At 41.1% G+C, this 14,231-nt stretch overlaps 1 protein-coding gene across 1 annotated transcript in view; it reads left to right on the plus strand.

Annotated features, from left to right (window-relative positions):
• The window catches only part of USP24 (ubiquitin specific peptidase 24), a 106,863-nt gene extending 94,860 nt beyond the window's left edge, over window positions 1–12,003 (plus strand). The window contains exons 62-67 of the mRNA XM_054036574.1: window positions 1,611–1,677; window positions 5,847–5,925; window positions 6,707–6,782; window positions 8,512–8,598; window positions 8,925–9,035; window positions 9,268–12,003. Of these exons, the coding sequence (XP_053892549.1) occupies window positions 1,611–1,677; window positions 5,847–5,925; window positions 6,707–6,782; window positions 8,512–8,598; window positions 8,925–9,035; window positions 9,268–9,330 (483 nt within the window). The 3' untranslated portion in view covers window positions 9,331–12,003. The remainder of the gene's footprint in view (window positions 1–1,610; window positions 1,678–5,846; window positions 5,926–6,706; window positions 6,783–8,511; window positions 8,599–8,924; window positions 9,036–9,267) is intronic.
• The last annotated feature ends 2,228 nt before the right edge of the window (window positions 12,004–14,231 follow it).

The following is a 14,231-nucleotide window of genomic DNA, read 5'->3' on the forward strand; positions in this document are numbered from 1 at the left end:
CAATAGCAAGCTAGGAGGGGTTGCAAGTGCTTTAGAGGATAGGATTAAAATTCAGAATGATCTGGAGAAATGTTCTGAAGTAAATGGGATGAAATTCAATAAGCACAAATGCAAAGTACTCCATTTAGGAAGGAACTGTCAATTGCACACATACAAAATGAGAAATGACTGCCTACGAAGGAGCATTGCGGAAAGAGATCGGGGGGTCATAGTGGATCACAAGCTAAATTTGAATCAACAGTGTAACACTGATGCAAAAAAAAGCAAACGTCATTCTGGGATGTATTAGCAGGAGTGTTGTAAACAGGACACAAGAAGTAATTCTTCTGCTCTACTCCACATTGATTAGGCCTCAGCTGGAGTATTGTGTCCAGTTCTGTGTGCCCGCATTTCAGGAAAGATGTGGACACATTGGAGAGAGTCCAGAGAAGAGCAACAAAAATTATTTAAATGTCTAGAAAACATGACCTGTGAGGGAAGATTGAAAAAATGGGTGTGTTTAGTCTGGAGAAGACTGAGGGGATCATGATAACATTTTTCAAGTACATAAAAGGTTGTTACAAGGAGGAGGAAGAAGAATTGTTTTTCTTAACCTCTGAGGATAGGAAAAGAAGCAATGGGCTTAAATTGCAGCAAGGGTGGTTTAGGTTGGACATTAGGAAAAACTTCTTAACTGTCAGGATAGTTAAGCAGTGGAATAAATTGCCTAGGGAGGTTGTGGAATCTCTGTTGGAGATTTTTAAGAGCAGGTTAGACAATCACCTGTCAGAGATGGTCTAGATCAGAGGTGGGCAAACTACGCCCCATAGGCCACATCCAGCCCGGCCCCTGAGCTCCTGGCTCGGGAGGCTACCCCCAGCCCCTCCCCCGCAGCCTCCGCTTGCTCCGCCACCAGCACAATGCTCTGGGCAGCAGGGCTACGAGCTTCTGGGGCAGCACAGCTGCAGAGCCCAGCCTGGATCCGGTGCTCTGTGCTGCGCGGTGGTGACAGCATAGCGCTGCCAGCCACTGGTGCTCCAGGCAGTGCGGTAAGGGGGCAGGGAGCGAGGAGGTTGGATAGCGGGCAGGGCAGTTCGGGGGGCTGCTCAGGGGGCACAGGTGTGGATAGGGGTTGGAGCGGTCAGAGGGCAGAGAACAGGGGGGGTTGAATGGGGGTGGGGTCCGGGGGGGGGCAGTTAGGAAAGAGAGATGGGGTTGGATGGGGTGGTGGGAGGCAGTCAGGGAGAGGGGGGGTAGATGGGCCAGGAGTTCCGGGGGGGCCATCAGGGAACGGGGGGGTTGGATGAGGCAGGAGTCCCAGGGGGGCAGATAGGGGGTGGGGGCCAGGCCACAACCCCCTCCCCTAACCAGCCCTCCATACAATTTCCAAAACACGATGCGGCCCTCAAGCCAAAAAATTTGCCCACCCCTCGTCTAGATAGTACTTAGTCGTATCTTGAGTACAGGCAACTGGACTAGAAGACCTCCTGAGGTCCCTTCCAGTCCTACAATTCTATAATTTATAACACAAAAATCTGAAGAACCTGAGACCATGGTTATAATGGAGACCACCTTGCAAGTACCTCTCACATAACACTAAGTTCTACCAACCTTTTTTTTTCTCTTCACAGGTTCTTGAAGACCCTTTACAAGTAGAGAGGGTCAAATTTGCATTTGAGACTGAAAATGGACTGCTAGGCAAGTAGGCCTATTGTGTGAAATGTGGTAATGCTTTCCTTTGACAAATGTCCAGATAACCTATTGGTTTTTATATCTTGCTGAACTGAAGAACGTCTTAATGAAATTGATTTCACATATTGTCCAAAAACAGCACGAGAATATCATGGTGATAGACGGGAGGAAATGGACTCTTATTTCTCCCAAACAAAAGAAATCATTAAGCTGATAGAGGGATGGAGCACATGTACATCAGGGAAGGCCATTCACAGTTCAGATCAGTCCCAAACTATTGGGGGGGCGGGTGTACACACAAATATACAGTATTGTCATAAAGGTTCTCTCCCCAGCCCCATTCTGCAATGTAGTCCTTGCACTGGAGACCAGGAGGAAAAGCGGTTAGTATATAGGAAGCAACCTATATACTAATATTAACATTTTTGGCCTTTCCCTAGGGGGAAAAAAAGATGTGAAGAAAATGTGAAGTAAGTGGAAGAGATGGGAATTTCTCTCAGTTTGCTGGTTGACTTTCAACCCAGTTGCAAAACAGACTCCTGGAGAGAGTCTCCTCCTTACACATCTTAGTATTTTTGCTGCCTCCTCCAGTCTTCCTCCCTTATGAATGTGGTGACTCCTGTTCTGATTCAATAATTCTACCAAGGACTGGATGCATGCATCCTGCCTTTAAAAGTGTGTAAGCCTGTATTCAGGCCTTAGGTCATCTCCAGGTGCTCTGATCCTGCTGAATCAGAGGGCTGGTATCCGAATGCAGGCTCTCCATAGCTAAGCTTTTTTTTTTCCCCCCCCTTACTCCATGAGTCAAGGTTCTTTTCCCCCAAAGCTTCTCTGACCTGCAAGGTAAAGTTTGGAGGAGGGGAGACAGCAGCCCTAATCTCGTATGGAATGATGGAACCTTCTCTTACTATATGGGATATGACACACACACACATATAGCCCCATCCCAGGATTTGGTTCTAATGTAAGCTGCTGTCCCCTTCTAATAATGGTATCACCAAGAGCTCTCTCCAGTCAGCAAGTTGCTGAGCCCTTCCCCACCCACATGGACTACTTTGCCACAGAGCTCTTGGAAACTGTGGGAAGAAAATCTTCTACCACCGTGGGTTTTGTAAGTAGGATTCTCCAAGGGTGGTGCAGCTTTTCTGTCTGGATGTCGAGGAAAATTTGTTCCAGGATCTTGTACCTTAACAGCTGCGGGGCTGTCCCTTCTTCTCAGGTGTGAGTTTGAACATCATTCCCCCTCATGGTGTCTTTCATGCTTCATTTGTCATGAAATCTTACTGTCTTTGGCCACATGGACAAGATCCTACTATTGGTATGAGGATAACTAAGTTAAACCTGGAATTTCTAGAAACTGTTCAGATACTTCAGACTTCATTACTGTGCTCTCTACTATTATTAAGACCACAAAGCCATATACAAAACAACCTTTGGGTAACAAGTCCGCTTCTGGCAGATCCTGGAATCCTTTCTTGCAACCTCTGCTCAGGGTACATTTAAATCAAATTGATTTAAATCATCAGTTGGCAACCATTAAAACATGCTGATTTGCAACTAAATATAGCCTGTATACTAAATTTGGTATTTCTTTAGCTAGCCAAGGGGATATGCTATATCTATTTACATATATTTAAATTTAAATTTAAGCAAGTATAGAGCTTAAATACATTTATTCAGATTCATATTTTTTACATTTATTTTGTTAGAAAATGTGACTAACACGTTTCTTATTTACTTGATTCTTTAATTCAGGATTTGTGTCAAACTGGATGAAAATTGGACTTCAAATGCGCCAAAAAAAATTTTTTAAACAGTTTTATTTAACTACTAAACAATCTTATGTGCTGATACATAAGAAAAAAATCAAGTAACAATGTTTTGCATTTAAAACCAACTGATTTATTAAACAATATAAGTATCTGTGGTTAGAGAATGAACTGGCTGTTTCTGGTCCCCACGTCCTTCATACTTTAGAACCTATGTTACGGCCTAACTTACAATCATCATTAAAATCCTTTACATTAAACCACTGAACTGGTGGAAGCTACTAGAACAGAGTTTGTTGAAGTGCTAAACCAGCTTTTGTCAACTATTTGTAGGTCCAGAGAGAATATTTTCTTCATTGCAGCTTTTTCAGCTAGTTCAATTCAGTGATTGGTTCATTCAGAGTAAAGAAACCAGTTGGGAGTTGAAAAAGCAGGAAAGCTTGTTTTCCTCTTCCAATTTCTTAATAAAAACTAGGTGTGAGAGGATGCAGAACTACCAGTTATCATAATTTCAAATTCAATTTTAAATGGTTATTTTAAAGAAAAATGTATTTTATTTAATTCAACAATCTGATTTTTAAAAAAAATTAACCTATTTTTATCCACCCTGACTCCATTGTAGGATGCAGAGACAAAGAAACTTAATAACATAGGAAAATTACTGACTTGTAATGGCTTATTGTAGTCTTGCTCATCCTCCATTGAGGGGTTCCTTGGTGATGAATTTTGCTTTCATTTATATATTGAGGAGTTAGACATTGCTTTAGAAAAACAACAAGGAGTCTGGTGGCACCTTAAAGACTAACATTTATTTGGGCATAAGCTTTCATGGGTAAAAAAGCATTTGTGGGTAAAAAACTTCACGGAGCCGAAGAAGTGGGTTTTTACCCACAAAAGCTTATGCCCAAATAAATCTGTTAGTCTTTAAGGTGCCACCAGACTCCTCGTTGTTTTTGTGGCTACAGATTAACACAGCTACCCCTCTGATAATTACTTTAGAAGTTTTAGCTCCAGTTGGAAGTTGGTGAGCTGGGTCCTTTTATCCTGGCTTTGATTGTTAATTTGCTTCCTAGTAGATGGAACCCTGTAAAAATCTATAATAGGATGGATAGGAGGAAGATAACAGTATTACCAGAGATTTACAGCTTGTCTGTAAACTGCTGTTTGAAATCCAGGTACAGTGCATAAAATAATTGCCTGAAGTCTTTCTTGGATCTAGTTTAGACAAAAAGGAGGGTTCAGATACCCTGTAAGAGAATCTTGAGCAAAATTAGTACGGTTAGCATGAATATTTTATAAATGTCTAACATTTCTGAAAGCTCTAATAAAATTAAATGATAAAATGCCAGAATTTTTTGCTTTAGCCTGATATTTTCAATCCAATTTGTAGCTGTTTGTATCACAAAACTGTGTGTGAATTATGTTTTAAATATTTCTGTTCTTCGAGTGCTTGCTCATGTCAATTCCATTCTAGGTGGGCCTGTGCCCACGTTTGCAGTTGTTGGAAATTTTTGCCTTGGCGGTATCCATAGGACCAGCTGTGGGTGCCCCCTTGAGTGCCATGCTCATGCGCCAGTATATCAGGCCCCGCCAGCCCTAGGTCCTCTCAGTTCCTTCTTACCACCTGTGGTGGTTAGTCGGAGCTCCTTTCCTTGCATAGCAAGGGCTAGTGATTTCGTTTCTTCTGACTTAGAGCCTTAGGGCCTTGTAAATCGTTTGTTTATAGTTGTTAGTGTTAAGTAGTTGTTAAATGTTGTTAGGAGTTAGAAGTTAGAGTCCCAGCGGGGACTTCGCTCCAGGCATGCCCCAGTCCCCCGGGTTTAAGCCCTGTGTGGACTGTAACAGGCCTATGCCTGTAAGTGACCCCCCACAGCAGCTACCTCAAGTGTTTGGGGGAATCGCATGTGAAGAAGTGTCATATTTGTAAAAAGTTTCGACCCAGGACTCGGAGCAGGATATTCATTTGCGGGCTCTCCTCATGGAGGCTGTCCTTTGTCCGGCTTCTGAGCCATCCCGCCAAGACTCGCCTAGTACCTCGGCCTCAGTGAGTAGCGCACCCCCAGCACCAGGCTCCACCCAGCACTGCTCCCCATCTCCGGTGCCCAGAAAGAAAACAAAGAAGCATGGCTCCTCGGCACTGGGCTAGAAAGGCCATTGGGCAAAGGACCCAGTTCGGGCTGCCCTGCCCCTCCAGAGCCGTGTGGACATGCCTCCCCTGATACTCATACTGATGCATGAGCGCGGCACTCAAGAGGGCGCCACAGCTGGCTCTTTGGATACAGCTGAGGCAAAAATCTCTGACCGCGCATGTGGGCGCGCACACACCTAGAATGGAATGACATGAGCAACACATCTCAAAGAACAAGAGTTACGAAAAGGTAGGTAACTTTTTTTTTCTCATTCCAGCCTTGATGCACCATAGTAACCATGTGGACAGCAGTCGTTGCTATCAGTGTGTCAAGTTCCTTGTTACTCTTGCTCAGAAGTAAGTAATGGTAAAAGAAAGTGAAAAGTTCATGTTAAACTCTCCATAGTAACAACCTCACAAATTTTCAGCCTGTCGCAAACCTCCCTGTTGCTAATATGGATGTTGTTACCTACACCTTTGTCACCTGTAGGCTGGGTTACTGTAATGCAGTTGAAGTTCAAAGGCCTGCTCTTGAAGTCTACTTAGAAGTTTTCTGGATCTCTTGAAAATGAGATGCTAGGTTCCCTTGAGATGGATTGAAATTGTATGTGGGATATTTTTAAATCTACTAGTCGCTGAGTTGGATTTCTCCTGCCACAGATAATACCAACATCTAAAGCCAAAATAGGAGAGCTGCATTCTGTAGTGTTTAAGGCAGTTGTCAATTCTTGCATGCGAAATGCAGGTTTCTGGCAGATAAATATTAGGAAGGATTTCAGATCTTTCATTTCAAAATGTTTGTTTTTAAATCTAATCATGTATTCTGTTAATAATTAAAGATTTAAAATATATGCTCTTGGTTCACCTTTAACTTACTTTCGCAATGGACTATCTGATGTAAATTTCATTCAACTTTATTTGTGTATATCTAATATACATTTTTTACTATCACTAAGCCAGTTAATTTATTATAGCATTGTCTTAAAAAAAAATAAAGCATGTTTGCAATAATGCCACGTAGAGAAGACAGTGACTTGATTCTTGTAATGTGTGTGAAGGAAGAGCAGACTCTGAATTTCAAATTTAACAGAGAGGATTGCCTTTATTGTGGATAATAAATATGCTCTCAATTTCCAAGGTCCCCTGCTGCTAAAGATTATTTCAAGGAGAATTCTCATCATTGGAGCTGGGCTGTACAGTGGCTACAGAAGAAGGTAATTTGGCTGGGGCAATATTCTGGAGAGACTGTCTTCTCTTCCTTGTTACATTTGCAGCCAGACTTCTATTAAAAAATTCACATAGATCAACTTAATTTAATTTTTGTTGACCCAAAACTATTCACAGATTTCCCCGGATAGTTTAGGCTGGGGAAAGGTTTTCACAGTCAGCTTCAGAAAATGGTCTGTGTTTCTGTTCTTCCATTTATAACTGTTACTCCAGTAGGTAGGACACTTGCCTGGGATATGGGAGACCCACGTGTGAATCCCTGATCTGGAACAGGGATTTGAACACAGATCTCCCTCCCAGGTAATCAACCTAGCCATCTGGCTCTAGGCTACTCTGTGTAGATTGCTCTGTCTCTCCTGTTGAAGGTTTCCATTTTGTATAACTAGATAAATATTCATTTGAGCAGGTGAGTGCCCTAACCAATGAGCTCTAGGCTATTCTGTTGTCAATCTCCACAGTTCCACTTTGTGTAAATCTATAAATATTCATTGGACTAAAGAGAGAGTGAGAGAGACTGTTGCCTGGTGATTGAGACACTCACGTGGTAGGTAGGTAGATGTGGATTCAGATCTTTTCTTCCCGAATCAGGAAAATCAAAACATTTTCTGAACTGACCTGGATGTTGTCCCTGATTTTTTGGGTTTGCTGGCCAAAATGAAACATCAGTCATTCGCCCAGCTCGAATTATAAGCTCAAATCTCCCCTTGCTGTATTTTTGGAATAGGCATGAATTTCACCTTGGTTTCTGTGATCATTATTATGACAGAGTGCAAGTTTTTCCTGGAATCACAAGTAGTATTATGACATGGCTAAAATGGCTACATTTGGAAAAGTCACTTGATTTGGCTCCTTACTTTAAAATAGAAAGGTTTGTGTACACACAAATGTACACAGAGGTACCAGTAAAGACAACTCGTACATAGTTTTTATAAATCAGAATATTTTTTTTAAATCAGTGATGATCCCCATGACTAATGTCCCTCCCCATGAGGAAAACCAGCTTTGGAAGCTTTCAGAGGCTGAAGTTCAACATCGAAAATCCAGTATGGAAACCTTCCCTTGCCAGGAGCCACCTTCCACCGGAGATTTCTTGCAACCCATTGCGGTTCAACCCAGAAAAATGTCTGCATTAAACAGACACCACTGTCCTCTCAATTCCCACTGCCATGGGTAGGAGCTCTAGTTCCCATTTGCTCCCAGCTAATGCAGGCCTGGTAATGGCTCTCCAGTACCCAAAGACGCTTAAGTGTGAAGTTCAGTAGACCGAATCCATGTTCTGCTTCCGCAGTCCAGTTTAGGCCACGGTCTCTCTGCGAGCACTGCATGGGGTATCATTGCTATTCCAGAATCCGAGACTCTCCATCTTTTTCCCTGACCGCTTTTACAAGGCAGTTGTGTTGCCAGTGCAAAAACTGCACCATACTGAAAATTGAAAATGTGGTAACAGGCATGAAATTAAATTTGCTATTAAAAATAGAACAGTGTTATTGTACTGATATTCTACATCTTGGGTTTGGAGCCTTTTAATGAATTAAATAAGAATGTTTCAGTGATGCTGACACAGGCCCTCCTGTATGCTGCACAGGTATGCCGCAGATTTGGGGAACCTTGCCATAGACTTTTGGCCCATCCTGCTGTGGAATATACAAGCAAGGCCTTAGACATGTAATGTGTTTCTGCTGCTCAGGGTTAATTTTTACTTTGGTTTTTATTTAGATGTCCGAACACTATTGGGCTCCACAGAGTAATGTGTCCAATGAAACATCCACTGCAAAAACCTTCCAGCGCACTATTTCAGCACAGGTACGTGTCATAATCACAAGAGATGGTGTTCGTTGTTTTCATTTCCCCTTCCTACTCCTCACTGAGTGGCCATTTTCTTGGCATCTTACTATAGACAGGTGTACTTAAGTGCATTCTTCTTGTGGAGATTGGATCTTAAGTCAGTTCCTGGATACAGCGGGCACGCTTAAGTGAATCCATGTGATTACCTCAGTTACTTCCTGCCAAACTATGGCAGGTCCATTAGCATGTGATAAATATTGGCAGATGTTGAGTTTTTAATTACGATCATTGAATGAATGGGGTATATGGCGCACCTAACCTCCTGAATTTCCATTCTACCCTAGGATACGCTGGCATATGCCACAGCCCTGTTGAATGAGAAAGATCAATCAGGAAGCAGTAATGGATCAGAGAGTAGTCCAGCCAATGAGAATGGAGACAGGTATCTACAACAGGTAAATAAAATAATAATAATAATCCTCTCATGTTAAGAATTCATTATGAATGATTAAAGCAGTGGGCTTCATACTAAGAATTCCCTGTACTGCATACTTTACCTACTGACTGCATTTTAAAGATGTGATACAGACAAAATAACCCTGACTGCAATCAGGGTGCTAACGTTTCCCTGTATATCTTTCAAACAACAATGTGTGTACTACCATCATTATTTTTGTGTGTTGAAAGGGCTCGGAGTCTCCCATGATGATTGGTGAGCCTAAAAGTGACCTTGACGACGTTGACCCTTAGAAGATATCTACGAACTCAAGAGCAAGAGTTAAACTGAAATATTTAATGCCTGACCCCTTTTTGAAACTGGAGTCCCATCGCTTATACCTTCGGAGGAGTCTGGAGAGCGAATGCTTTATAAGAATCTGTGGCAACCCTGAAGAAGTTTTTCCTTCGGAGTTCAAAGCATTCTTCATCTGTGGAGGTTTAGGAACTTTAATGCTGCAAAGAACTCCTGCGGTAGCTAATGTGATTGTCCAGACAGGATAAAAGTTTGTCAAGAAGATTTTATCAAATACAAAAAAAGCTAGTGGTTGAAATTTTTATGATGTGAACATTAAATGAGTGAATGTAAAACTGTTGCTTTTTCTGTGATGCTGCAAAAAAAAGATTCTTTTGGGTTTTATACAGAAAAAAAATCAGTCTGCCTTTAGGTATGGAGGGCAAATTTTTAATCTTTCTGATAATATTGAATAGGAATATTCAAAATTATGTAAAGATGTGTGATGACTTACATTTACATTGTAAAATATTAGTTTAAGAATCAGTCTACACAAGGACCTTTGTATTTAATATGTCTCCCCGCTGGTTTGTGCGCCTGACAGAGGGGTCACTGAGAGAGCTCTGAAAGATTGTGATTCCTTATAGAATGACTTTGGCACAAGAACTCTGGAATTGGTGAGCTTTTGCTGATAACCTTCTGATGTCAAATTGGGAAGAGCAATAAAAAAGCTTTGTTTTCTCTAGTAACAGGTGTGTATGAAATGACATAGGTGGATTTAAAAAAAAAAGTTTGTTTAAAAAGAAAAAAAGCACTTTAAGATTGAATTGTTGCAGTTTGACTCCATTAAATCATCTCTTTAAGACTTGGAGACATATTGAATAAACTGTAGTCTTAATCATGTGATCTGCAATCATTTGCTTATGCTTTGAAGTTACTGAGAAAGTTGGTATTGGTTGTATATGATGAATAATTCCTTGAGTGAGTTGGAGACATTTTTGTGTGGATTTTATAATAATTTTAATGCAGGGAAAGAATGATTTGGCTTTGTATTTTCACTTGACCAGGCAACATTTAAAATACCACAGCTAGGTTTATTAGCTCATAAATAACTGGAAACCAGTTGAACTACATGAGCCAGAGTTTTGTTTTCCATGTTGAATGCAATTCAGTCATTTCTAGTAGCTCGGGATACTAGCTTCTTTTGTGCCAATTGAGTTTTCCTATTTGTACATTTTGCATTTTCAGTTTGTCACATTGTCTGCACTGCTTTTGCCTTTATTTATGGATTCTGCCTTACTTTAAAAAAAACAAAATGCACAGAAATGGGGGAATTCTTAAGGAGTGCCTGCGTACCTCCAAAATGGATACATTTGCCAAGTCAAAGGCACAACCAGCCAAAAAGTGCCTTTTTTCTTTTTACTTTTATGTACTGTTGTCAAAACACGAACTGGCAGATGGCTTTTCACTATTGTGCACTAATCTTGAAATTAACCAGTCATTTCATTGTTGAAGCAACCATCCAATCGGATTTCCGTTGTACAGCTCTATAACTTATTGCAGCTTAGAGAACCCATGTCAGAAACCGCCTGTTCAAAATAACGATGGCATTGTAGTGGATTTTTTTTTCAAAACAATGTCATCATTGAAACATGGCAGAGTGAGCAGATTTTATAAATGTTTCTGATAACATGCTGGGAAATTTTAAATGTGATGTTTTAAATTAATTTTGAATAAATAATTCATTTCTCACTGACACCTCTTTCCCCACCTTCCCTATTACTTCATAACAGGTCAAAAATCATCTCAGAAATAGTCAATATACGTAGTGATGTGATGTCATTGTTGTTCCTTGGGGCCAGCATCAATTGTCACTTCAAATCCCTATTATTTCCTATGGAAACTACGCCCTCTGTTTCTGCAGGCCAAAGTAGCATCGCTTGCAAAACTGCACCAAGATGGCTCAGATCACCACTGTATGTTCCACATCAATACAAACTTTTCATGGTTCTGCTCATGCTTGTACAAAATCAGTGGCTATAATTTTCAATACTTTGGTTTCCAGCTGCTGTCATTTGAACCTGCTGAAGATGATTTTTTTTAAAATATAGTTTGACAAAAGTAGCTTTTTTTGTGTGTGTAAATTGTGACGTGTTTCTATGTTGTAATTTTTACTGCCAATCTTTTGGATGAAAATGTTTTTATACATCTTACAATATGTTCAGTAAGCGAGCAGCCATCGCATGCCTATGTGCTCTCGGGGATAGATTTGTCCAACTAATGCATAGACATTGGCACTGGAAAACATAATAGGCAGCCCTGATGAACCGTCTTGGGAATCCTGGTCAATGGAATAAAGTTATTCCTTTCACAGAAAACTAGTGTAGTCTTTAGATTGTTCATAAAGCTGTGCTGTCACGTTGTTGATCCTCTTACCGTGAACTCTCCCATAGCCAATCCTTCAGGTAATGAGCGATAGATTAGTATCCTGATACTTTTTTTCTTTTGACAGCCCCGGGACAAGATGACCTCATCTAATTTGAAAGAGATGAATTACTTTCAACACTATTCTATTGTACACCCTTATAGCCTGGCTGTCTGCAAGCACAAGAATAGACAGGTGTAATAGCCATCTGCACTACTCCAGCCTGCTTTCTTACAGCAGAATAAAATCACTTGATTAGACTGGCTAAGCTCTTTGAATATTTTGCTTGTCACATAGTAGGATTAGCTGGAAGTTGCCTGAGGGTCAGACTTTGCACTGATACTGACTTCAGTTTGTGCATGATGCATAAAACAGTGAGATTCTGCGTAGTCCAGTTATGCTGGTTCAAAGAAAGAACTTGTATGAAAAGCAGGAAACAAAATGATATGGTACTGGTTGTTATATGTGCCCAGTCTTCCTCTTTGTAGAAAGAAAAGACACAATAGCTTCAAACAGGTATGTAAGACGCAACTCTACATTTCTTAATGAAACAAAACCTTTCCCGACAGATGCCTGCTCCATCCATCCTGTGGATGAGAGTGTTAATCAGCAAAGTAAAAGCAAAGCACCTCTGCACTGTTGAGAAGAAACTACTAATCTTCAAACATAAGGCTGCCCCCTATCATGTTAATTACTTGGTAGCAGGAGTCCAAAACCTTGAGACAATACACTAGTGTGAAATACTGGTGCTTTAACCGCTGACGATCTGGATCTCCAAGCAAGCTATTACGCCACACTTCTCAGGGGCTTAAGCATTGTGAGAGCTTTCTCTTCTCACTCCTTCACGAAATGGAGCGATGCACTTCACTCATGTATCAACCACAAAGCAGCAGACACCATATTGGAAGATGTCAGAGGGCTCTGAAGTGCCCTAGCATGCCTCAGGGTAGTAGAAAATACTGATTTGCCAGGGGTCATGCTGCTGTTAGCAGTTATGCCTCTAAAAAAGAGAACTGGCCCTGTTGCTACTGTTTTGTTCAGGCACAGTGGCAATTCTTCACTGCTCTCCCTATTATTTAGGAAAACCAATTTTGATCTCCTGGGGTAAGCCGTGAAACCTTCCAATGAGCACAGTAAAGTGCACATAATTTTCCATACCCTTTTTTGAGCTTTTATTAAATGTTTCTGCTCTTTAAGGAGCATCCTACTGACCAGCAATGTTTTCTGCCCTCCAGCCTTCTAACTTGCGTAGTTTTAAGTTGAAGTGGAAAGGTTTCCTATTTTTCCTCAGATTTAGATGTCCAGAGTTCTAAATCGAGCAGGTTGTCCTTGCTTGCTTAAAAAAAAATATTGCACACACACTTGGATCTTTGCAACGATCTGAGAGTCCTGACAGCTCTAACATAGGGTGTGCTTTTGGCCCAGGTAGGCAGGGGCTAATCTTGTATTAAAACTGATTAATATCTGTAAGGAAACTGAGTAAGTGCTGGAAACCTGTACTAAGACTAATCTGTTGCAGTGTTTTTGATTTCTTTAATGTTAATCACATGACAATGCTCAGATGGGTTATTTGCTGTTTAGTTGAGCAAATTAAACCCCTTTATGCTGAACAATCCTTGCTTTTAATGTCTTTATGATTAAGCAATTCCCTGGGGTGGTGCTTTATGTGGATGAAATCTTCCTGTACTGTGTTCAGATGTGGCATAACCAAGGCTTGGTGTGCTCAATGACAGCTCAGGCTTTCAACACTGGTCAGTTCCATAGCTAGCCCACTTACCTGTATTAGTCAAACTAATGTGTCTTCTACAGTGGAGGAAATTGTGCCTTAACGCTAGACAGAACAAAGCACCAGGTTCAGCTTAATTCCTGTCATTTCTTGGGGGGGAGGGAGGGAATAAGTGCAAGAAATTTATTCCTTGTTTAGGGTTCAGAGGGAAAAGAACTTGAGTGCAGATGCCAGACGACTCAGTGCCAAGCTGGTGTAGCTGCTACCTTCTCTCTTCCCCCTGCAGAGCACACTGCATCCCATGTGCTTCAAGTAGAAGTTTGAGATATGCTACATCATAAACGCCACCTTTCCCAACCCCATTGCATCCCTACTGTTAGCCCCATGTGGCAGATAACCTGCAGCTGTCTTCTTACAACAGCGATCTGTACTACAGCCACCCTTTTAAGTGCAGCTTAAGTCCTGCTAGATGTATTTTACTTAGTACACCAAATTGAGATAACTGACTTCTCAGAAAATCCTCCCCAAGGCAACTGTAATTCAAACTGATCATTTTCCCACCTCCTTTGTGGGCTATATCTTAAGGAAAGTGTATGGTCAGATCCACTCTGACTATCCAAGTCAGTTTAAAGTTGAAACATTTTACTTGTTAAAACAGCCCGACTGTTCCATTATGAAAACTCCAAGTACTTCTAAATTAGAGCGCTTATCAGTTATTGTTTACATCCACACTTCTATTTGAAACAATAGCTCAAACGTTCGTAAGAGGT

This window comes from Malaclemys terrapin, chromosome 8 (assembly GCF_027887155.1).
Source record: "Malaclemys terrapin pileata isolate rMalTer1 chromosome 8, rMalTer1.hap1, whole genome shotgun sequence".
Classification (NCBI taxonomy): domain Eukaryota; kingdom Metazoa; phylum Chordata; order Testudines; family Emydidae; genus Malaclemys; species Malaclemys terrapin.